The 25,804-nt window shown below is 29.7% G+C and overlaps 1 protein-coding gene and 1 long non-coding RNA gene across 2 annotated transcripts; both read right to left on the reverse strand.

The window, feature by feature from the left end:
* Positions 1 to 489: 489 nt before the first annotated feature.
* LOC121219896 (uncharacterized) lies at positions 490 to 4,678 on the reverse strand. Its single transcript, XR_005916949.1, has 4 exons — positions 4,325 to 4,678; positions 3,698 to 4,046; positions 3,267 to 3,615; positions 490 to 3,145 (listed from the first exon to the last, which is right to left on the reverse strand). It is a non-coding gene; the product is annotated as an uncharacterized lncRNA (long non-coding RNA).
* An 11,526-nt stretch (positions 4,679 to 16,204) lies between these two features.
* Positions 16,205 to 17,654, reverse strand: LOC107926915 (growth-regulating factor 10). The gene is made up of 3 exons (XM_016857860.2): positions 17,291 to 17,654; positions 16,912 to 17,220; positions 16,205 to 16,828 (listed from the first exon to the last, which is right to left on the reverse strand). The coding sequence occupies exons 1-3, from the start codon at positions 17,340 to 17,342 to the stop codon at positions 16,446 to 16,448; spliced, it is 744 nt and encodes a 247-aa protein (XP_016713349.2). The 5' UTR covers positions 17,343 to 17,654; the 3' UTR covers positions 16,205 to 16,445.
* Between the last annotated feature and the right edge of the window lie 8,150 nt (positions 17,655 to 25,804).

Below are 25,804 nucleotides of genomic sequence, written 5' to 3' on the forward strand. Positions count from 1 at the left end.
AGAAACAAATTATTATTTTAATCGAAATACTAACTAAAATGTTAAACTTTTAAATATAGCAGCCTGTATAACAATCCACGTGTATTTCATGTTATTTTTTAAAAAATTTATGAAGTTTTTTATAATTTTCTTTTGAATTTTTTATTTTTTTGAACATTTTTAAATTATTTATTGATGTGACATAAAAGACAAATAGTACACATCGGTTGCCATGCTTGTTGCGACACATTGTTAAAAAATAATGATCTAGTTAACATTTCCATTAAAAAACAAGTGATTTAACTCTTTCTGAAAGTTTAATGGCTAAATTTAATTAAAAGAAGAATTAAGGGTTAAATTGACAAAAAAAAGAGTTAACGTTAAGGGCTAAGTTTGACACTATGCTGATTTTGTTCAAAAAAAAATATAGAAACTAAATCTCAAAATTTATACATACTAAAGGATCAAAACCATAAAATGACTGAAAACACTTATAACCAACACAAATTATACCAAATAAAAATATAGAAATTAAACCAAAAATTTATTCATAATAAAGTGATTAGACCCAAAATCTAACTAAAACCAAGCTATAGATAACACACTCAGCCCTATTATATATTTAGTATAATAAAAATTAAATGCTTGTAACATTCACTCTTTTTTTTTTATGGATTTAATATATTGCAGACTGTTAAATTTATCATTCAACATTGATTCATAAGGCTATAAATGAGAGTCAAGAAATATTCATTACCTAAATTTATTTTCATTTTAATACAAAATTTTAGTTGCTTATAACAATAAAAGCTTAAGATATTTAAACCAAATATCCATTAATATATTTATATTAAAAAAAAGTAATTTAGAATTATTAAAAAATTTTAATAAATTGTATTTGTTCCAATAATCTAATTAATGAAGAATTCCCTAAGGTTCTGCCAACGAAGTTTTTTGAGATATTAACAATTGAATAGAGTCAGCCCTCTCTGGCACGTCTCTGGCTGCCACCTCTGGTAGGGTTTTGTTTTATTGTTCTTAAGTCTTTCTTTTTATTTAGCGTTGGCTGTTAGGCTTTTGTGTGATTTTGTTCTTGCGATTTGGTGCTTTGATTCGGATACATCTTCGACTATGGAGGCAGCGTTTGCTGAACTGATGATCAATGAGGAAGAAGAAGAAATTTTACAGTTTGATTTTGAATCAAGTACAGAAACAGAGGTAGAGACTTTTAAATTAGTGGTATGCTTTTTAACTGTTAGTATTATTCACTTTCCAGCGATGAAAGTACATTGGCCAATCTTTGACATCCAGTTAAGGTGGTGCAAATTCGTGATTTAGGGGGGAAAAGGTATGTATTTCAGCTTTTTCATGTTATAGACATGGAGAGGGTGTTAAAGGGGTCCCCGTGGACATTTAACAATCATCTACTACTTCATCAGTTGCAATTGACGGAAGATCCTTTAATTGTTCCTTTGATTTTTACCCCTTCTTGGGTTCAAATCCATGACATTCCTACAGGTTATATATCAAAAAGGCTGGCAATTCAATAGGGAAATTTTATAGACACTCATATGGAGTACGATGAGTCAAATCTGGGGAAAGAAATCCGTAATTTTATAAGAATCAGAGTTCAAATTGATGTCAGATACCCCCTGAAAAGAAAGAAACAAATTTTATTTTTTGGGAAAAGTTCATATGCTAGATTTAAATACGAGCGGCTATCTCTTTTCTGCTTCTATTGTGGACGATTAGGACACAACGACTCTTTTTGTGATGCGTAGATGGCGGTAGGAGCAGAAGTTAGGGTGATGGGATGGGATCTATCCCTGAGAGCTCAATCTCGTAGAGCTCTAGCGATGAATAGCATCTAGTTGCGAGAAGAGGAAGAAGATTGAGATAGAACGAAAGAAGAGGGAGTTTGAAGGGGAAGATTGGGACAACATAGAAATTTAGATCCTATACTAGGATTTAATCTGGATGGACAGTCATCAATCTTCAAAAAGGGCGAAAGTTCGTATACTTTGATGGATCATGATTCAGAGGATAGGGTGTTAACGTTGGAGGAAGGGAAAAAGAGAGCAAGGGGGGAGGTTGATGAGGATCTTGTCAAGGAAGATAATAGCACATTGGCGTCAAGGATCTGAAGACTAGGAGATGCTATTGCTGATATATCGGTGACTGCCAAAAGACAAGCTGACCGATTACAATGAAAATCTTATGCTGGTATGTTCGGGGTTTGGGGAGACCACGAACAGTGCATACACTTCGGCACTGGCTGAGGTTATATAATCCCCATATAGTCTTCTTTATGGAGACAATATTTGATAGTAGGAGAATGGAACAAATTCGAAGGTGTGGATTTCTTAACGGAATTGAAGTGGATGCGACAAGGTCTCATGGCGGATTATGATTGCATTCTATTTGGAGAAGCCACAGAAAGAGGAGCTACTGTTTTGAAGAATATCTTAAAAGAATATGAGATTAGTTCTGATCAATGTGTTAACTATAATAAGTCCACAATCTTCTTCAGTAAAAATACACAGGAGGATGTAAAAATGACTATTGTTGGGATGCTCGGTGTTCGTAGTTCGATCAATCCAGAAAGGTACTTAGGACTTCCAAATTTAGTGGGCAGAGGAAAGAAGGCAACATTTCAGAGGTTGAAGGACAGTTTAAAACAAAGAATTGATAATTGGAGTGTCAAATTTCTCTCTCAAGTGGGTAAAGAGGTTTTTATTAAGGCAGTTTTACAGTCAATTCCAACTTAATCTATGGCGTGCTTTTTACTTCCTAAGTCTCTTTGCAATGAATTAGAAGGTATAATTGCCAGATTCTGGTGGGGGAAGGGCAAGAAGGGGATTCATTGGTGTACGTGGAAGGAGGTATGCGACTTAAAAGAAGCAGGCGGACTTGGATTTAGAAAACTTGACAAATTTAATATCGCATTATTAGCCAAACAGGCTTGGCGTCTTATTAATTATCCAGATTCTTTGATAGGCCGAGTATTGAAAGCTAAATACTATCCGAATGCGTGTTTTTTAAAGGCTCAATTAGGAAATTTACCTTCGCTTACCTGGAAGAGTATCTGGTCGGCAAGAGGTATCCTTGAAAAAGGACTTTGCTGGAGGGTTGGCAAAGGAGATCGTATTGCCGTTTGGGAGGACCTCTGGATTTCGGGTAGTGAAGACGACAGATTGCAAAATCATCAGAGAGATGGAAATATAAAGTTAGTCTCGGATTTGATTAATGCAGATAAAAGAGTGGAAAGCTGACATACTTTCTATTACCTTCAATGCTGAAGTTGTTAAAAAGATCTTGCAAATTCCACTGGCAACGACAGCAACTGAAGATTTTCAAGTCTAGAGAGAACTTTCTGGCATTTTTTCGGTTCGAAGCGCCTACAAACTATTACAATAGGGTACTCAAATTCCTATTAATTTACAAACCGAGACTAAAGCTTTTTACAAAAAACTTTGGAATCTAAATCCCTCAAAAATAAAAGCTTCAATATGGGGATTCTCTTGGAACTTCTTTCCTAGTTTTGCTAATCTGAAAAAAAACGAATAGTTGCAGATGCTCGATGTCCTCGTTGTAAACTGGAAGAGGAGGATTGCAATCATATCTTCCGTGAATGCTCTACAATAAAAGACGTTTGGAGATTCATACAGTTATCATGGGTGCTTAATAATGCTCAAGATACTTTTTGGAACTGGCTTACATGGGTTTTTAGTCGTGGTACAACGGAACAATGTCGAATCTTCTGTTGCGGTCTTTGGACCATCTGGACAAACAGAAACAAACTAGTTTACGAAAATAGACAAACAACAGCCAGGGATATCTCTTATAAAATTTCAGATTTTTTCGCTGAGCTTAAAGGAATCGAGGAGAAGAAACTTATCTTGGCAGATGTTGGTGCCCCGCGAACTGAAAAGAGTAGTACGAGAACCTCCATCTACTTTGATGCGGCCTTTGACAGCAAAATGCAAGATCTGCTTCGGGTTTACTTGTCAGAGGTGAGGGAGGGGAGATTTTGGTCTCAAAGTCAGTCATTCACACCAATATTGCAACTCCATTCGCGGCAGAGGCACATGCAGGGTTACAAGCTTTAGAGTTAGGGAGATCTATGGGGCTTACAGATTTACAAATAAAGGGAGATTCGAAAACAATTATCAAAAAGTGTCAAAGTTCAGAACAGGACAAATCGGTCATCGGAGCACTCATCAGAGATATTCAAGAGCTTAAAATCACTTTTAATAGCATCTGTTTTTGTTACATTCCGAGAAATGCAAATATTGTTGCCCATTCGATTGCCATTGAAGCTGTAAAGAAGGGAGAAGAACATTACCTGGTTGGGGCGATTCCGAATACCGTTCGTCTAGTTGTTGAAAGGATGAACCCAAGATTTTAAGATTGTGAGAACAAAGGTGACTGTTGGAAGGAGTAGCAAACAGATATAAGATTTGGGGAAATCTGATACATTTAATGGCTGAGTCAGTAATGGAATTGATGGAGCGTTGGAGGAAGAGTAAAGCAAGAATCCGGCCTGAAAAGTTTTTTAGCAGAAAAGGGATTTTGATAATGATAACAGATTGAAGAAAATTTTTTGGTAACTGTTATCTTTGAAAACAGAAGGGACGAGTCAACATGAAAAGGTGGAAAATTAATTTCGTCCAGCTGTTTGAAGTGACTGGGCATTTATTTTTTCTTTTTGCTTTGTCGTTTCTTTTTCCGTTTTTCTTTATGTTCATTTTTATTGGGCAAACTATGTAGCCCAAGTTTTGTTTTATTTTTGCAGTCAGTAGGAACTAGCCCAAACATATTGGGTATCATTTTGTTTTTGATTATTTATTTATATAGCCCAGTTATATTATTCAAAAAAAAAAAAAATTCCCTAAGGTGCTCGGTCATTATAAAATAAGTTTTAAATTACAAGTTTAATCCCTCTACTATTCTCATGTTTAGGATTTAGACTTTATATTTTACTTTGACATAATTTGATCTTCTACTTTTACAATGACATTAGTTAGTTCAAAGAGTTAACTTCCTTAATTATTTTGGCTAAATTGAAGTGAATTTTTCTTAAAAACACATTTCTAATACACAAGAAATCCATTTCGATATGATAAGTTTGAAAGGGTATTTTAAGAAAAACTTCAGCATGAGCATTTTAACTGGAATAATTAAGAGTTTAACTATTAACAAGTGTTGATTGTAGTGGTAAGGCACATTGCAATCCCAATGAAGGAATTTGAGTTCAAACATTGAAAATGCTATTGTTGAGAGTGGTAGCCATGATCCCCAAAAAGATTAGTTTTCATGGACTGTAAAACGTACATGAAGGATACCTTAAAAAAAGAAACTATATTGACTAGCTAATGATATTATAAAATGACTAAAACAAAATTATGTTAAATTAAAGTGTAAATACTAAATTCTAAATTTTAGTTAAAATTTGTGCTAATTTTAAAATAGAGTCATAACTTGAGTAGAACTCTAAGCATAAAATAGGAAAAAAATTGTGATTATTATAGTTATAATTTAAAATACAATGATTAGTTAGAAAATTTTTATTGTAAAAAAGAAATTGCGCTAATTTTATTAATATAAAGTAGAGTTATTATTTAAATAGAATTTTAAGCATCTTAATGATCACTTAATTTATATTAGAGTCAATTAGTTATTATTTTGAATAATATTACTTTGCATTAATTACATAAAGTAAAACTATATTGTATGTTGAATATGTTAAAAAATGCTTTAATTATAATTTGAAAATTTTCTACTATAATATTTGAATTGATAACTTAATATATTATAATTACATTCAATAATTCAAATAAAAAAATATTAATTATCTCAATTAAAAATACAACACTTTAAAAGATTGATTAAATATTAAACGCATAAAATTACATACAACACATGTGATATTAGAAGCTAGTATTTTAAAAAAATTACTCTTTTATTTTTAAATTTTTTTGTTAAAAATATTTTAATAATTTTATTTATTAATATAATTTTAAATAAAAACAAACTATAAAATTATTAACTTTCTTATTATTTTATAATTATAAAATAATGATAATTTAATTACATACATTCATTTTCTATCTATTTTAGAAAATATTATAGAATATATGGATTATCATTTGATACATGGATGATGGAGTTCTTTTAATTTCATAAGCGGGATTAAGAAAATCGTTATTGTAACACCCCAAAATTTAGGGGTTAGACGAAATGAATCATCAATAAATAAGTCTTAATCTTAATGGTTAAGAGCTTAAGATATTGCCTAGAAAACCAAGGTCCAAGCCCTACTCTTTCTATTTTTTCTTTATTATTTTTCAACAACTAAGGAACAAACTCAATCTATTACATATATTAAATGTGGTGGAAATAAACTAAGACTGGGTAGTAGCCTAAGTGGTAAGGTCTTTCATTTTCCCTTGTTCAAGTCATGCTACTCTCTTTCCCATTTCTTTATTTTGGACGGAAATAAGGGCTATTTGCCCAATCAGCCCTTCAAATTTTGAAACCCTAAGTACTTAATATTTTTTCCTAATTATACATTAATTGCAATTCCTTTTCAACCTTAAATTGAATTTTTTTCTTCCCTTTTAAAAACCTCATCTTCTTGTATTTCCTTTTTTTCCTTTTCATAAAAAAATTCTACAATCTTTTGCTGAAAATTGACTTCTTTAAAATCCAAATCAAGATCAATTCCCATTTGAACCTATTTCTTTATCAATCATCGAATCTACCATCGATAATCTTCGAAATTCCATCAAAGATCGGTAAGCATTCTAGTTCTAATTACGTAGAACCCTAAAATTTTGGAATAACATCGTTCTTGACAATCTTTCAAATCGATTTCGAATCTTTTTACGAATTTTCCTCAAAATCTTGATAATTTTGATAAATTTTGAAAGTCGATATTAATTCTGGTGTATTTGTCGATCGAAAGACTCCTTGTAGGTATCCCAAGCCAGACTTAGAAGTGAGGGTCATCGTGCGAAATCACATGGCCTAAATCACATGGCCTACCGCACAGGCATGTGGGCAACCAATGTGGACTACATGACCCCATACACAACCATGCCACCCCTGAAACCCTAGGATTATGCTTCTCACACTGCCTAAAACCCATTACACAACCTACCACATGACTGTGTCTTCCTTGTAGGTTGAATTTTCGAATTGGCACACAGCCTAGCCACACGGTTGTGTACCTCTTCCACACGGCCCAAGGTGTAACACTCATAACCCGTATCCGTTACTGAAATAAGGTTACAAGGCATTACCATATAAAACATGGCTCGAAATAGTCATATTACACATGCTTTAGAATCCCACCATTCGAAACATATATACTTCTTACTCCTATAATTCAAAAATCAAATTATAAGATGACTCATCACATTACAAATTCCATGCGCATACATTAAGACATCCAAGCATTTTTTTTACTTCTTAAGCTAATATCAAACATATTAATTCATACTTCTATTCATGTGCATAAAACCAAACAATCTATATCGCTCGGCTTATTGTCCATTAGAAAATGCAGCATAATCAATTTCATCAAATAGTCAAGTTTAGCATATAAACATCTTAGCCACAAATGCATTTAACCTTATCAAATAAGCACATTTGTTTTTTTTTAAATTCAAACATTAAAACCATTAATCCTTTACATACCGAATTATCAAATAACTTATCAAAGACATATATGCATTTGTTTACATTTCATCAACTAAATATATATAATAATATATCAATTTCCATTTTCAATCCATTTCACCAATGTACTCATGCCATTACAAATTTACTCAAATTAACCATTTCAATTTACTAGATATTCATAGCATAACATAGTCCACACATAATGAATACAACCAAATTCAAAATTTTCATATAACTAAGTACTTAACTACATGATTTGATCACTAATGCCGAATCACAAACTAGATTATGACCATCACCTATATTTACATCACATAAATATAAATAACCATTATTTCATCTTCAATATATATATATATATATCGTATTTTACCTATTTAATCAAGTCAAATCTCAATACCATTCCAACACACAAATTAGACCATAATTCATACTTACAAATTAAGCTAATACATGATGAAAATCACTATCATTAGCATCATTAACAAACTACAACCATAACACATCCCTCATCCATATCAAGCTTACCAAAATAAAATAATTATAAACCATATATATATATATCATTACGTCTTACCAAATTCATATACCAAGCATACCCCATGCCTTTACTATGACCAAAATTACTTAAACCTTGGATCATTAGCATTAGATCAAGCCATTTTCGCATGCCTGAATATATATACAAAACTAAATTAAAACTAGCCTATACATGCCACATAACCAAAAAATCAAAGTTATAATTTACCGAAGCGATAACCGGATAGTGTGATGACGACTCCAACGACTTCCAACCCGAGCAAGTATTTGGAGCTCTAAAAATATAGGAAAAACACACAGAGTAAGCTATGACAGCTTAGTAAGTCATGAGCAATTAAATAACTTAACAACATTTAATTAGTTACAACAAAATCAAATAATGTTTTCAATATTCATATCCATTTCCATAATCGAAAAATACATTTATCAAACACATACTATACATCAAATCCATATTTAACCGGATACACATAAGTTTAACATTTGGCCGAATATATATATAATGTCATTCACATGTGCAGTTCTCATTTTTAACCTCATTATTACATATCAATTTTGACCGAATATAAACTACATTATCAACTCATTTTTAACCAAATTAAATTATACTAGCATAATCACATTTAACCTCAAGTTTAACGTTTCATATAAAACATGTGTTTTCTTAATTAAATCTTATCTTAACCGAATGTATATATATATTCAAAGTGTCATTCAATTCAAAGACATAATATCATTATATATCCGAATATATATTTACACACATATACATATAATTTTGAATCAAAATATAACATCATATGCATATACAAAACACATGGCCGAATATGCTTAACCAATGTACATATGTTCACATTAGTAACTTATATAATTTGTATCACAAACCAACTGGCCAACTTACCTTATTTTTAAATAGGTAGTCAAGTAACTCATACCTGATCGTTCTAGCTCGTTTTACACATTCGATCACAACTTATCATTGCCCGTTGAACCATTCGGAATTTAATAGGATACTCGGATAATCACATATATCGAACAATGCCAACGTCCCAGACGTGGTCTTACATGCTATCTCATATCAATGCCACTGTCCCAGACAGGGTCTTACACGAATCAAATACGATGCCAATGTCCTAGACATGGTCTTACACGTAATCACATATATCGATGCCATCGTCCCAGACGTGGTCCTACACGAGAACACATATCGAAAATCCTATGTCATGACATATGTATCCTAGCTATTCCTAAGGTTCGTACGGGGCTTTCGGATGTCGTAACTCAGTCGAAACGAATTCATAAACATAGCTTCCAAGCTTATTTTCATTTGGTTAACACATGTATAATTTCACATATTTCATTTCAGCATATAAATTCATATTTAATTAAAATAAACAATATATATTTGCTTATAGACTTACCTCGGATATCGACGGTATATAGAATGACTATTCAACTACTATTTTTTTCCCCGATCCAAGTCTGATTTTTTTGTTCTTGATCTATACAATTTCAAATTAAGCTCATTTAAACAAAATTTCATTCAATTTAATCCAAAAACACATAAATGATCAAATTACTATTTTACCCCTGACATTTTATACTTTTTACAATTTAGTCCAATTTGCATAAAACACAAAACATACAAAATTTACACATACCAAGCTTTGGCCGAATATTCATTATGCCCATACAAGCCCACAAAATTCATTTATTTCACATTTTAGTCCCTCAATTTATTATTTTTGTAATTTAGCCCTAATTACTCAAATTCATCAAAATTTCCAATACAAAACATACTAACCCAAAACATATCTTCAATAATTCATCATCAAACATCACAAAACACAATTATTCATCAATGGCATAACTCAAAATATTCATCAAAATCAGAAATTGAAGCATGAGTCGGGTAGTATTCGAAGCAACGATCTTAAAAACGTAAAAATTATCAAAAACAGAAACAAAACTAACCTTGAATTAGCTTCAACAATGGCCGAATGTATGAACCTCTTCTTCTTATTTTTTTTATTAGTATTTTCGGCTAGTTAATGGACAAAAATGAATGACCACTTTCATTTTATTATATTATAACATATAATATATTAAATCATTTACTTAATTAACCTTTAATAATAAATATAAAACCTTTATATAAATAAGTCAAAACCGTCCACTAACTTAAATTATGGCCAATTTTCAACTTAAACACTCCATGTTAAAAAGACAAATGCAATTCGGCCCTTGCACATTAAACCACCAAATTTTCATTTTACGCGATTAAGCCCTTTTATTAAATCGGACATCTAAATGATAAAATTTTTAAATGAAATTTTAGCACATACTAATTCACACATTATAAACACCAAAAATAATTTTAAAATATTATTTTTTATTTTTCTTGACTCGGATTCGTCGTCCCAAAACCACCGTTCCGATTAGGATCAAAATCGGACTGTTACACAAGGCTTCCCACACGGTCCGATCACATGGCCATGTGTCCCCTAGAACCAAGAATTTACAATTTTGACGTAAAACTTTATGTTTTGACCAGATTAGTCCCTACATAAGTTCTAAACTAGTTTTAGTGAATTAAATTATGCAAATAGGTCCCTGATGATATAAGATATGTTAGAATCCATAATTGGTCGATTTAATGTGATATTTATGAATATTTGCATGAATCATGAATAGTATATGTTACCTTTGTATCTATATACTTGCCATCGTATTGATGACATGCCCTATATTATTGTCAAATTGAGTACATGAAAACCTGAATTTTCTATTGATTTTCCATGTGTTAGCATATCGAATGCCATTATATGAGATTATATTGAATAATTCTTAATGAATTGCATGGGTTGGGACTGTAATGAACCAAAACTCACGAGCATTGAAAAAGAGTAGTATTGGGCCTCCGTTTTAGAAAATTGAACTTGTAGATAATTATTAGAAATATTTATGAGTCTAGTGGTGTGTCTAATTATGTTTTAATTAAGTAAATTTATCCTAATTTAGAGTAATTAGTAAGAAGAGACTAAAGTGAATAAAGGTTAAAATTTTAATTGTAGATTAGAAGGAAGAAATAGGGACCAAATACGTAAATAAACCAATGGCTTAAGATTAGGCGGCAATACATGGAAAAATCTTAGATTTTTCTTGATTTATATTATAAAAATATTATTTAATTAAAATATTATAAATTATATTAATTAAAGTTAAGATGTTATATTATAGGAAATAAATAAGATATAGACAATTGTATGGTAATAAAAATAATACATGTGTAAAATATATAAAAACACACTTGTAATAAAATAAAATATTTTCTTATAATTTAAGTAAAAGATATTTGTGAATTAAATATTATTATATTATTATTATATATTGTTATTATTATTATTAACTAATACATAAAAGAAATAAAATAAAATAATAAAAGAAAAAGAAGAAGAAAAGAAACAGAGACCATTAGAAACCGGGGAAGGAAAAAGAAAGAAAGAAAATAAAAAGGAAAAACTAGGGTTTAAGGATTTAAGCTTTAATTTGGTAAGTCAATCAAGTTCTTTTCTTTTAATTTTGATGTTTTAGAAGTCTTAGAACAAAGTTTTGTTGAATTTAAGCTAAAATTTTGTAAGTTCTTAGATTTTTTAATATGATTCATGTTGAACAAAAAAATGAATTAGGGATTTAAATGATAGAATTTCTAGTTAGAATTGATAAAAGGATTAAATTGTAAAGTAAGCTATAAGTTTTATGTTGTAGGGACTAAATTGAGGAAAATTCAAAATTAGTGAAATATGCTGAAATTTTAGTAGTTAAATTTGAGTTTAGATAAAATTTGAATAGAAATAGAGTGTGAATTAAATTAGAAAAGTAGATAAATCTAGTTAGGATTAGATTGGAATTAAAGTATAAAATTAGATAGAAAATTTATTATTATTGTAAAATTTGTGCTGTAATTAATAATTTAATTATTTAATTTTCGTAGCTAATAAAAAATTCGAGGTATCGACACAAAAAGGGAAGGAGAAGGTTGTCGAGGAGTAACTGCGAAATTCGGGTTTGTATTACTATAATTCAAATTATTTATTATTTTAATGTTAAATTTAAATTATGTGTATGGTAAGCAAATAACAAGGTAAGTGAAATATAAGGTAAGTATTATTATTAAGTTGACAGAAATTCAATTGAATAATGGATATATGTGTGGAATTGAAATGAATATTGACTTGAAAATGGAAAAGTAAAATTTAATTGAAATGTGATTTTGAAAAGTATGTGTTGGTATTGAATTGTGTTTTGATTGGTGAATGAAAAAGTATAATTGATATTGAAAATGAATTCTTGAAATACAGGTGAAAATTGGATTGTGAAATTGAAATACCCTATTAACTAGTCGGATTGAGTCAGATATAGTTGGCATACCATAGGATTTGGAAGAGTATGGGATTTATCGGCTTTGCCGATCATGCACTTTATGTGTCATACATCAGGCACTTTATGTGTCGTATCTCAGACACTTTATGTGTCGTATCAAGCACCTCGTGTGTTGCTTCAGGTACTTATGTGTCGTATACTGATCAAGTACTATGTACTGTTTTAGACACAATGTGCCGTACTGGTGTGTTTGGGTTGAAACCCGTGTATCCGTCAAAGTCCAGATTGTTAATAGGGTGAATAATTGAAATGAGAAAATCAAATGAATTTGATCGATTGTAGTATTGAATATGAGGAAATTTAAAATTGTGGATTGAAATTGAGATTGAAAACAAAAGGCATGAACTTAATGTTCAAGTAGTGATTGAAATTGTTACATGTGATATGTGATTGAAATTGAAGAATAGCTATAAATTTTATTGTTATTGTTAATTGATGAAAGTTTAAGATTTAATTGATAATTAAGAAGATGGATAGTTACATGCTTGGTAATTCTATTTCTTTATTGCTATTATAATTTGTATTATGGTAATACCCCTGAGTATAAAATACTCAGCGTACGGTTGTTTTCGTGCGCAAGTTAAAAAGGAGTCAGAGTCTTGGTTCAGCATTCAGGACAATCCCGACTCCAGCATAAAGATTTTGGTGATGTTTTCTTCCTTTAAGTGAAAGTGGCATGTACATAGGGATTATAATGGTTATTTTAGTATGTTTTATAATTTTGTTGTAAAGAAAGATATTTGGTGTTTTGACGATTAAATTAGTAAAATGGTAGAAATTGTTTATGGCATCGGTATTGAATTGGAATGGTTTGAATAGTTGATGAACTAATTAGAAATGTTAATAGGGTTTTCATTAATTAAGCTGTTAAGTCAATATGTCAAAAACACCAGTAATTATAAATGTATTGGTTGAAATACTAGAATTGGTTTGGTTGCGATTTGAAATTTGCAGGGAATGTTCAATAATTATAAAGAGGTTATATTGAAATTAAAAAAAATGAAGCCAATTAGTATAAATTTATATGAATTTATGATTCTTTTATATATGTTTGTTATTTATTTAAGAATTATTTGTAAATTGTCTGAAATGTCCGATAATGTCTCGTAACCCTGTTCCAGCAACGGCTTGGGGTTAGGGGGTGTTATAGGGACCATATGTGCGAAGGAAGATCAATTAGTTTATCTGCAAGTAAAATGGCAAGTGTAGAGCATAGCCATGCGTCAGTTCTTATTTGCAAATTGTTGTATATTCATAACCAAATGGCAGATTCCATCTGTGGGTACTATTGTGAATCCATAGCCAAAGGTCGATTTCAACGGTAAGTTTATGTTGTAGAATCTACAACAAAAAAAGGTATGTTTTATCTGCAGGATTTTTATTGTGAACCCACAACCAAAGACGGATTCTAATCACGAGGACTTGCTGTGTGTCCACAACCGATATGATAGTTGTTATTTGCGAACCAATAGTGGTTTATCCACAATGTGACATAAATGTAGAGGAGTTATGGGGAACTACTACCATGAGGTGTAGCGGCGGGGTAGAAATTATTCTTTTTAAAACCTAAAATTGTATGACGTAATTTAACTCATGTGCATAAAAATTTGAAAATTATGTTATGATACATATGCGTGAACCTATATTTATATGTCTATATATGCATGGAATATGATTATTGTGGCAATTATGATGATTTGATTATCCTGAAATCTATTGTTATGATTTCTGATATACTAGTGCTGGTTGCATTTGAAAAATTGATATTATGAACTGAATTGCTATTTTTGATTATTTTATGGAATGTTAATAAATGTGTCTTAATGAGTGTCACATTGATTTTGTTGTAAATGGATTCATACTGGGCGTCAAAACTCATTTCCCTTTTAATTTCATCTTTACAGATAACTCATCAGGTTAGGGCACATGCATAAAATCCGAATGGTCTCAGCACAACCCATTTTATTTTCAGTTATTTTAGGCGTAATCTTTTGTTTTATTTTATCATTCAAAGATTGTAAGGTTTTATTTGATCCGTGACATGGGATTTAGAACTTAGGTTGTTTTTATTGTTGCATTACATTTAATTATGATTTTAATTAGGACATTAAATTTTTACTATTAATTGATAATGTATGAACCTCGATTTTTATTAAAAACTTAAGAGAATATAATATTTTCTATGAAACTAAATAAATGTTTTGAATAAACTCTTTTTTTTTAAAACTCTGATAACCCTGTTAGGCCATCTCGATGGCTGATGTGGTCTTCTAGATTCGAGTCTAACGTTTAGGCCGGGTTGAGAGGTTACAATTATATACTTCATTTATTTACTTTTTATTTTAAAAATATCAATAAAAGATACACTCCTTACTTTTAAAATTAAAATACTCCACCGAAATTTACCAAATAATTATTCATATTTTTAATTTATTTAATATTAACAATAGTTTAATACTATTTTGTTAGAAATAATTAATGCTTAATTAGGAACTGCTTATTTTTTATATTTTAATTATGATCGGAAAGTCTAGGATTAAATTTTTTTTATTTATGTTTTAACTTGTATAAAGTGGTAGTTAAAATTATTGTTAGGCACCCGTTTAGTACAAGTTCAAATCGTGTTACCTCCATCCCATCACCATTTTTTTGACTTATAAATGTGAGAAATAATGAAGTATAAGGCAATTAGTTTGATAATTAAGAAAAAAGGTAAAATACATCCAATGTCACTAAACTATTAGTAAGTTTGCGTTTTGGTCACTTAACTTCAAAATGTTACAAAATGGTTGTTAAATTATTCGAAAGTTTTCATTTAAAATCATTATTGTATAGCCTTCTCTGTTTACACTGCCTGCTCCAATTGAAAGCTCTCATTCCCTTTCTCTTCTACAATTCTTTTGTTTTTTCACGAAATAGCTTTGAATGTCATGAACCTACGAACCAAAATCCAAACAATTTTATTCTCTGATCTCCAACATTGACAGTCATATTGGCTTGGGTCTAAGGTATGTTCTTCTGTTCATCAATGAGTATTAATCCACCGGACTGATTGTTGAATCGTTGCTTGGAGCTGACTACTTGACTTTAAGAAAAAAACTTAACAATTTAATGACTTAAATAAAACTTTCTAATAATTTAATGACTTAAATAATAACTTTCGAATAATTGAATAATCATTTTATAATCTTTTGAACTAAACTATTAAAACTTACTAATCGATTAAAAAAAAAAGTAGGGTAGGGTCAATCAAATTCAAAGGGTGTAGGCTCATCATCCATGACCCAGGCTTTAGCCGAAAGAGGTCTAATCATCATGAGTTTTATGTTAAACCTTTACGTTCAAGCATTTGAAATTTGAAGAACCTATAAATCTTGCTCTTTAGTCTTTATCAGTCTAAGCACATGCTTTAGATTCTTTAAATATCTTCTTAAATTTTAATTAAATTATTTTATTCATATGTTTTATCTTATCCAAAATTGATCAAATCAGCTTATAAAATAATTTATATGCTTCTTATTTTTGATCTCGTATTAATAGAAAATAGTAGTCAAGGTTGAATTTGTAGCTGTGGATCCAATTTCTTTGATCAAGTTACCATTTTCATGGACCCAGGTGGGTTCACAACTCTACCAAGCAAACCTAATAACAATCACCATTAATGTCTCTCACATCTGAAAATGCATTACATCAAAACAAATTCACCCAACTCTGGCAAAATCTTCTAAAGCTTTAAATTTTACCTACAAACAAATGTCTATCAAAATCTGTCATATTAAAATCTTTTTTTCCCCCTCCTATAATAATTCTTGAAACTGTAGTGAATGAGGTACAGCTTTCGAATCACCCCCTCGCAGCAGAGCAATGTTCGGAGAAAACCCAGTAAAACTGGAAGAGAGATTGCTGCCATTACCACTATTATTACTGCTATCCACTTGAAGAGAAATGGAGAGGTTGGTATTGGCATTGTTGCGGCTAATACTAGTTCTAGTTGCTTGAGAAGCTTCCACAAGCTTTGTTGAACGTTGACGCCCTCTATGCATGTGTCTCTCGCAGTACTTGTGATCTGGGACGGCTTCTTTGCTACATCTCCATTTCTTCCCATCTGTTCGTCTACATCTTCCTGGCTCTGGATCTACCCCATTCTTATACCCCAACTGCAAGGGTCCACAACCCAAAACTGGACCAGAAAGGGAAACTTTATTAGTGCTAGAAAAATACTGTAGGGACAAGAGAGATATTTGTTTGTTTGGGGGTACTTACAACCGTAGTAAAGTTGATAAGGACTGCCGTGGAGGCCACCAAGAGAACCAGCAACACTTTTCCATATAGGAAGAAGTAGATGATGGGGAACAGGAAGGCCAGCTTCCATGTACTTGTAGATGAGAGATTGAAGCTGTAACTCCTGGAGTTGAAAGACTGTGAACCCACATGATTTGGTGATCCCAGTTGGTATATGACCGGACCCACATCCAAGCTCGAGACCTAACCCAATTGGAGGTGACCCTTCTCCTCCACTCAATCTATTACTCTCCTTGTTCCACGAATCACCCAAATTTGTAAATCCTATCCCTGAAAATAAAAAAAATTGAGAAAAAGATGTAATGTGGGCGTGAGAGCAAGAGGGACAAAGAAAGTTTACCCAGGTCTGAAAAATGGGCAGTCTTGAGAGGTGATGAGTCTTGGGGCTCCATCTCTTGAGTATGGGCACAATTCGTTGGCAAACAAAAAGATGCAATTGCAACAAACAGTGAATTAACAGTAAAGGTTAAAAGATTTTTTTAAAGTCAGAAAAATTCAGTTGATGGCAGAGTAATGGGGTATCCTCCTAAATGTGTATCTGTAACAAAAGGAAAAGCCATGAGACTTATAAAAGAGACAAATGCAAGAATGACAGAAACCAAGCACGCCCGAGTTGTGTTTAAAAGAAATGTTGGAGAGATGGATAGAGATGAAAGTGAGACTGAAAGTCATCTGACATGTCAGGTAGCTGTGCAGGTGTTTGCAGAAACAAACGCGGTTGTTGGGTCATGACTCGTGACAAGTAGAGCCTATGGGGGGGACCCGCGTTATGACAAACTCTCGTCCCTTGTTTTCTCCCACTCACTAACATGCACCACTTCATCATAATAATTGGGTGCGTTTGGTTCGCTGTATTGGATTAGAGGTGTATTAGATTAGAGGTGTATTGGGATTAGAGGTGTATTGGATTAGAGGTGTAATAGCTAATCCACTGTTTGGTTGAATGTAATGGAATAGAGGCGTAATAGTAATCTTGTGTTTGGTTGAATAGAATAGAGGTGTAATAGCATAATGAAAAAAACTAAAATGACTAGAATACCCTTAGCATAAAATTGTTTTGGTAAATAATTATTGTTATTGTTATTTAAATTATAATAAGATTATTATTATCAATAATAAATAATTTAATCATATTTAAACATAATTATTATTAAATATATTTTAATTAAAATATATAATTTAATAAAATTCTTAATAATTAATATTCTTATATTAATTTACTGAAATCATAATATATGATACTGTAAAATATAAATTAACATAATTATTATTAAATATATTTTAATTAAACTATATAATTTAATAAAATTCTTAATAATTAATATTCTTATATTAATTTACTGAAATCATAATATATGATACTGTAAAATATAAATTAACATAATTATTATTAAATATATTTTAATTAAACTATATAATTTAATAAAATTCTTAATAATTAATATTCTTATATTAATTTACTGAAATCATAATATATGATACTGTAAAATATAAATTAACATAATTATTATTAAATATATTTTAATTAAACTATATAATTTAATAAAATTCTTAATAATTAATATTCTTATATTAATTTACTGAAATCATAATATATGATACTGTAAAATATCATATTTAAACATAATTATTATTAAATATATTTTAATTAAACTATATAATTTAATAAAATTCTTAATAATTAATATTCTTATATTAATTTACTGAAATCATAATATATGATACTGTAAAATATCATATTTAAACATAATTATTATTAAATATATTTTAATTAAACTATATAATTTAATAAATTCTTAATAATTAATATTCTTATATTAATTTACTAAAATCATAATATATGATACTGTAAAATATCATATTTAAACATAATTATTATTAAATATATTTTAATTAAACTATATAATTTAATAAAATTCTTAATAATTAATATTCTTATATTAATTTACTGAAATCATAATATATGATACTGTAAAATATAAATTAACATAATTATTATTAAATATATTTTAATTAAAATATATAATTTAATGAAATTCTTAATAATTAATATTCTTATATTAATTTACTCAAATCATAATATATGATACTGTAAAATATAAATTAACATAATTATTATTAAATATAATTTAATAAAAATATATAATTTAGTAAAATTCTTAATATTAAATATTCTTATATGAATTTTCTAAAATCATAATATATAATACTATAAAATATAATTTAACATAATTATTATTAAATATAATTTAATAAAATATATAATTTAATAAAATTCTTAATATTAAATATTCTTATATGAATTTTCTAAAATCATAATATATATAATACTACAATACTTACAAATTCTATTAATCTGGTCCTAACTTTAAAAAATTCAATAAACTTAACCTTCATTCTTATATGAATTTTCTAAAATCATAATATATAATACTATAAAATATAATTTAACATAATTATTATTAAATATAATTTAATAAAAATATATAATTTAATAAAATTCTTAATATTAAATATTCTTATATGAATTTTCTAAAATCATAATATATATAATACTACAATACTTACAAATTCTATTAATCTGGTCCTAACTTTAAAAAATTCAATAAACTTAACCTTCAATTTTACATATTATATAAATTTAACCATTATTCTTAAAATTCAAAAATAAAAATTAAAAAACTAAAAATTTAAACATTTATTTTTCGATAAAAATACATACAAAATTCTAAAAATATTTATAAATAAATGAATATCTATTTTTCTCATTTTTTAACATGACATTTATTTATTAGAATAATAAATTTATAAATAAAACAATTTAAGGAGAAAAAGCAATGAAAAAGAATTAGACAAATTTAAAAAAATATTAAACATTAACTTGGCTGGATCTTGTACAAGGAAAACAAAGCCATTAACTTGGCAACCATACATCTGAAATAAGCATATGAAATTGAAGTTCAAAATAATCAAAGAAAATGAAGCTTCAAAATGTGTGACATTGAACACATAATCAATTACAGAAAAGTTGCTATGTTTTGGCACTAAAAGCAACCGCAAGCCACAACTACCAGCATGTCAAGGATTAAATTTGTTTTGGCACCAAAAGTAAACCACAAGTCACAAGAACCAGCATGTCAAGGATTGAATTTGTTTGGGCACTAAAAGCAACCGCAATCACAAGCCACAAGTACCAGTCCAACCCCTTAACCTACAGCTTAATTGCAGAAACCTTATGAGCCCTCAAACTGATATATATTGCGGAATAGATGGGTAATCGCATACCCATTACAGCGAACCAAACACGCTGTTAGTACTTAATCACAACGCGTGAGCGCGCGACACCTTAATGTTTTGAACCTTCACATGGACGGGGGAACTGCAGAGGATTTGGTCAGTATTGTATCGTTATTGGGTATTTAAAAAAAATATTTTTTAAAATAGATTATCATTTAAAAGAGTTGATATTTTATTTTGTGTTCGGTTTTTTAAAGGATTTTCAAAAGTTGTTTTTAAGTAAAATAAATATAATAAATTGGTGCATAAATCTTATGCATTATAATTCTCCATATCATTAACGAGGGAAAAATTAAGAAATTGAAAGATTTTCTAATAAATACTTAAAATTTTATTGAAATGTAATTAAAATTAATTATAATTTCTCATCTTTATCTCTTAATAACAATACCGAGGTTTTAACTTAGAGTTCTAACAATCGAAGACGGCTCTTTTTCTTTTCTTCTTCTTATTATTGGTGCAATTCAATTTTATTATATGATTTTATTACACTGTTTAAACTTGGTTTATATGATTATGGATTTTGAGAAATTTAAGAAATATTTTAAAGTTTAAACTCTTTTAATGACGGGGGTACTAACTTAAAAAAACTTCTAATATTCATATTATTGATGAGCTTCTTTGAAAAAAATTGTGACTTTGAAAAAAAGGGATTGTTAAAGATAATTACCTCCCACATCAATTAATATACGGAATTTTATGTAAATTTCAATAAAATTTTTAGGATTTTAGTTAATTCTTCACTTCAATTCAATTTTAACTCCAAACCAAAACCTTTTTTTTTTTTGAATAATTTGACTGGATTTATTCATATAATAAGGAAATACATAAGAAAATTGGGCTTAGGGCCACAAAGAGAAAAGTCTAGAAAACAAAAAACAAATTGGGCCTAACTAGCCCATCTCATTCAAATTAAACTATATTAAAAATAAAACTTAGTCCTATCCTATACCAGTCAAATCCAAATAGCTGGATACCAATAGTCTTTTCCTTTCAAATCAACCGTCCCAGCCTTTATGATAGCAGGTTTCCAATTAAATGCTTTATCTCTGCTACCTTTTGTTGCAGAAAACTCTTCACTTCTTTAGTCCGGAGGTTTTGACCAGAGTTTATCCAACGCGTGATTGTAACGCTCTTAACCCGTATACATCGATAAATTAGAGTTACAAAGCATTATCGGATAAAATGCAACTTAATACAGACATTCAGTAGAATTCAAAAAAAAAATTTACATTTATGTTAAATTAGTCAAATAAGAAGTAATTATAATTATAAAATTTTACTTTAAACCTTTATAACAAAACATAACGTTTCAGTTCAGTTAAACCGTAAGAAAAATAAGCTAGTTTCATATGGCTATTAGTTATATATATACAGTATATTGAAGTACGACTTCCAAAATATTATCTAGCCTATACATGCCATAAGTTAAAATTTAAACGTTTTAATACCGAGATAGTAGATAGAGTGATGATCTTCACTAACGATCCCTGAGTCCGCAACTTGGTTTTTTTTATCTATAAAACAAACGGACAAAAACAATCAAAGTAAGCTTTTATAGCTTAGTAAGTTTATAGCATATCTAAAATACATATAAACGAACATATGTATAAACAATATATGCTTATAATCAAGTTCCAAACATAATCATTAATAGCATATACTGATTTCTAATATACTTATCATTTGCATTTCATAGAATGCATATCTATGATCTTTCAAATACATATGTCAAAAACTTATATTTTTACTTATCAACTACATAAACCAAATGCACATCTATACTTTTAATCCACATGTGCCGAATGCATATATGTATATTCAATAATTTTCATAACAACCAATATATGTACCTATTCACTAAACACAGAGATCCAAACCTTTATATGCTCATCAAATACATATAGACAAATGCTCATATACTTATCCACTATATATAACCCAAAATCATATATATATCAAATGCGTATAATCGCTTAATTTATAATATTCACCGCTACTTAGCTTGTTAGGCTTATAGCCTGATTCAGATCACCGGCACTTAGCCTGTTAGGTTTATAACCTGATTCAGATCACCGGCATTTAGCCTGCTAGGTTTATAACTTGATTCAGATCACTGGCACTTAGCCTGCTAGACTTAAAGTCCGAATTATTTCACTGACAATAAACCTGATAGGCCCTGAACCTGAAAATCTCAATTTACAGAAATTGTAACTTATATTCGAACTATATTTGTATATAATATCCATATATAAAAATTCAGCTCAATAATTTATAAACTATATCTTTAAACCACATAGATATATAAAGATCAAATACCAAATTCAGCTAAATAACTTAATAAATTAAATTCTACTACTAAAATCTTATCATTTAACTTATATCATACCTTAAGTAATATACATTTACTAATCGAATCACTTAAATACATATATATTTCATAACCTTAAAAATCAAATCAAAGAAAATATATCATACATTCGACCACCTTATAGATAATCTAAGCTAACAATTTCATACCTTTGATTCAGAACAAAAATTTATACATGTATATAAATACATATTCGAAATTACATATACATACATAACATTCATACCTTTAAATATATTCAAGACTTATTTATGAGTATAAATATATGTTCCAACTCACATATACATATATATAACATTCCTACCTTTAACCAAGTCCAAGGTTTTATACATGTATATGCTCATATATATATATTCGAACCTTATGTATATATATATATATTATATATACCATTGATTAAAAACAAGAATTTATACATATATATATTTTCGAACATGATACATATATATATTTTGGAACATGATACATATATATATCATTCATACTTAACCAAATTCAATCCATATACTTTCAATTTCAACTCATCAAAATACAATAGATATACATGCATATATATTGATTTAATAACATCAAATTGCTAATAGACTTACCTCGAATATCAGCGGACAAGATCGACTATTCAATTACTTTCGTTTTCCCCCGATCCAAATCCGTTTTCTTCGTTTCTTGATCTAAACATAATCAAATTTAACCTTTTATTCATCAAAACATTCAATTAAGTCCAAAAATACATAAATGGGCAAATTACCATTTTGCCCCTAACATTTTACACTTTTTACAATTTAATCCTTTTTGCACAAAACACAAAATACACAAAATTTGCCCACACTAAGCTAGGGCTGAATATTCATTGTCTTCATACAAGTCCACACATTTCATTTATTTCACATTTTAATCCCTCAAGAATTCATTTTCACAATTTAGCTCTAATTTCTCAAATTCACTAAAAATTCAAAGACAAAATATGTTAATCTATCACATTTCTTTCATTTTTCATCATCAACTATCACAATGTTCAAGCATTCATCAATGGCACATTTCAAAATCATCAACAATTCACAAAATTAAGGCATGTGTTTTGAAGTATTCAAAGCAACGATCTCAAAAACATAAAAATTATCAAAAACAGAACTAAATCCTTACCTTAATCCAAACTTGAAAGTGCCGAACCCTTAACAAGGTAAATGACTTTATTTTCTTCTCACATTCGGCCAAAAAAATGAATAACATGCATGGCTTTTATTTTATGTTTTATTATATTAACATATTTAACTAATTTACAAAACTAACCTTAATGATTTTACTTTAATAATTAACTAACCATGTCCATGAAAGTCCACTCAAAATTTAAATGGTATAATATCAACATAAGGACCCCACATTATAAAATCCATGGCAATATAGCACTTTAACAAAGTTCTAGCCACTGTTGCATTTTACGCGATTAAGTCTTTTTATAAAATCGAGCACACAAACGATGAAATTTTCAGACGAAATTTTCACACAAGTAAATTCCCACATAATAAGCACATAAAATAATATTAAAATATTTTTCAGACTCGGATTTGTGGTCCCGAAACCACTGTTCTGATTAGGGTCAAAATCGGGTTGTTACAACTCTCTCCCCCTTAAGGATTTTCGTCCCCGAAAATCTTACCGGTGAATAGGTTGGATAACGCTCTTTCATTGTATCTTCTGACTCCCAAGTTGCTTCTTCAACTCCGTGTTTATGCCACAATACTTTGACTAACGGAATTTTCTTATTTCGTAACTCTTTAACTTCACGAGCCAAAATGTAAATCGGTTCTTCTTCATATGACAAATCAGATCTAATCTCAATCTCTGACGGACTAATCACATGTGTAGGATCGGATCGGTATCTACGAAGCATCGAAACTTAAAATACATTGTGAATCTTTTCTAGCTCAGGTGGTAACATTAATCTATAAGCAACCGGTCTGACACGATCTATAATCTCATACGGTTTAATGAATCTCGGACTCAATTTGCCTTTATGATCGAATCTGAGTATTTCTTCCATGGTGAGACTTTCAAAAACACTTTGTCCCCGATTTGAAATTCTATATCATTTCTTTTCAAATCCGCATAAGATTTCTGACGGTCCGACGCTGATTTCAGACTATTCCGAATCACTTTCACTTTCTGTTCAGTCTCTTTAATCAAATCAACCCCGTGTATCTTATTTTCACTGAGCTCGGTCCAATACAATGGTGTACGACATTTACGACTGCACAAAGCCTCGTAAGGTGCCATTTTAATACTAGATTGAAAGCTATTATTATAAGCAAATTCAATCAAAGGTAAGTATCGTTCCCACGTACCTTCAAACTCGAGAATGCAACATCTCAACATATCCTCGAGTATCTGAATGATTCGTTCAGATTGACAATTTGTTTGCGGGTGAAAAGCTATGCTAAAATGTAGTTTCGTACCTAAAGCATCTTGTAGTTTCTCCCAAAATCGCGATGTGAATCTCGGGTCTCTGTCCGAAACAATAGAAATAGGTACTCCGTGCAATCTCACAATCTGAGAAATGTATAATTCAGCAAGTTTATCAAGTGAATAATCAATACGAACCGAAACAAAGTGAGCCGATTTTGTCAATCTATCAACAACAACCCAAATTGCATCTTTCTTGCTCGATGTCAACGGTAAACCGGATACAAAATCCATCGTAACTCTGTTCCATTTCCATTCAGGTATCATGATCGGCTAAAGCAACCCAGAAGGTACCTGATGCTTGGCTTTTACTTGCTGACATATTAAACATTTCGAAACAAAGTCAGAAATGTCTCGTTTCATACCATGCCACTAATAGTGCTGTTTCAGATCGTTATACATTTTCGTGCTACCCGGATGAACAGAAAATTGACTATTATGAGCTTTATTCAAAATCATTTCAATTAACTCTGAATTTTTTGGAACACATAATCGATTTCTGAATCTCAAAAAATCCTCATCATCAACTAAAAACTCTGAATCAACATTTAAGTCACACTGAGCTCGTTTTGTAATTAAATCATTATCGACTTTCTGAGCTTCACAAATCTATTGAATAAATAACGGTTTTGCTTTCAACTCAGCTACTATCGCACCATCATCAGACATAGCCATATGTGTGTTCATTGCACGCAAAGCAAACAGTGATTTTCGACTTAGGGCATC

The sequence above is a fragment of the Gossypium hirsutum genome, chromosome D08, assembly GCF_007990345.1.
Source record: "Gossypium hirsutum isolate 1008001.06 chromosome D08, Gossypium_hirsutum_v2.1, whole genome shotgun sequence".
NCBI lineage: Eukaryota > Viridiplantae > Streptophyta > Magnoliopsida > Malvales > Malvaceae > Gossypium > Gossypium hirsutum.

Excerpts from the sequence above, each read along its gene's own strand:
- LOC107926915 (XM_016857860.2), bottom strand. The coding sequence starts at position 17,342 with ATGGAGCCCCAAGACTCATCACCTCTCAAGACTGCCCATTTTTCAGAC. Across the intron at positions 17,221-17,290 it reads TGCCCATTTTTCAGACCTGG|GGATAGGATTTACAAATTTG; the intron begins GTAAACTTTCTT and ends TTTTATTTTCAG. Across the intron at positions 16,829-16,911 it reads TTATCAACTTTACTACGGTT|TTTTGGGTTGTGGACCCTTG; the intron begins GTAAGTACCCCC and ends TTTCTGGTCCAG.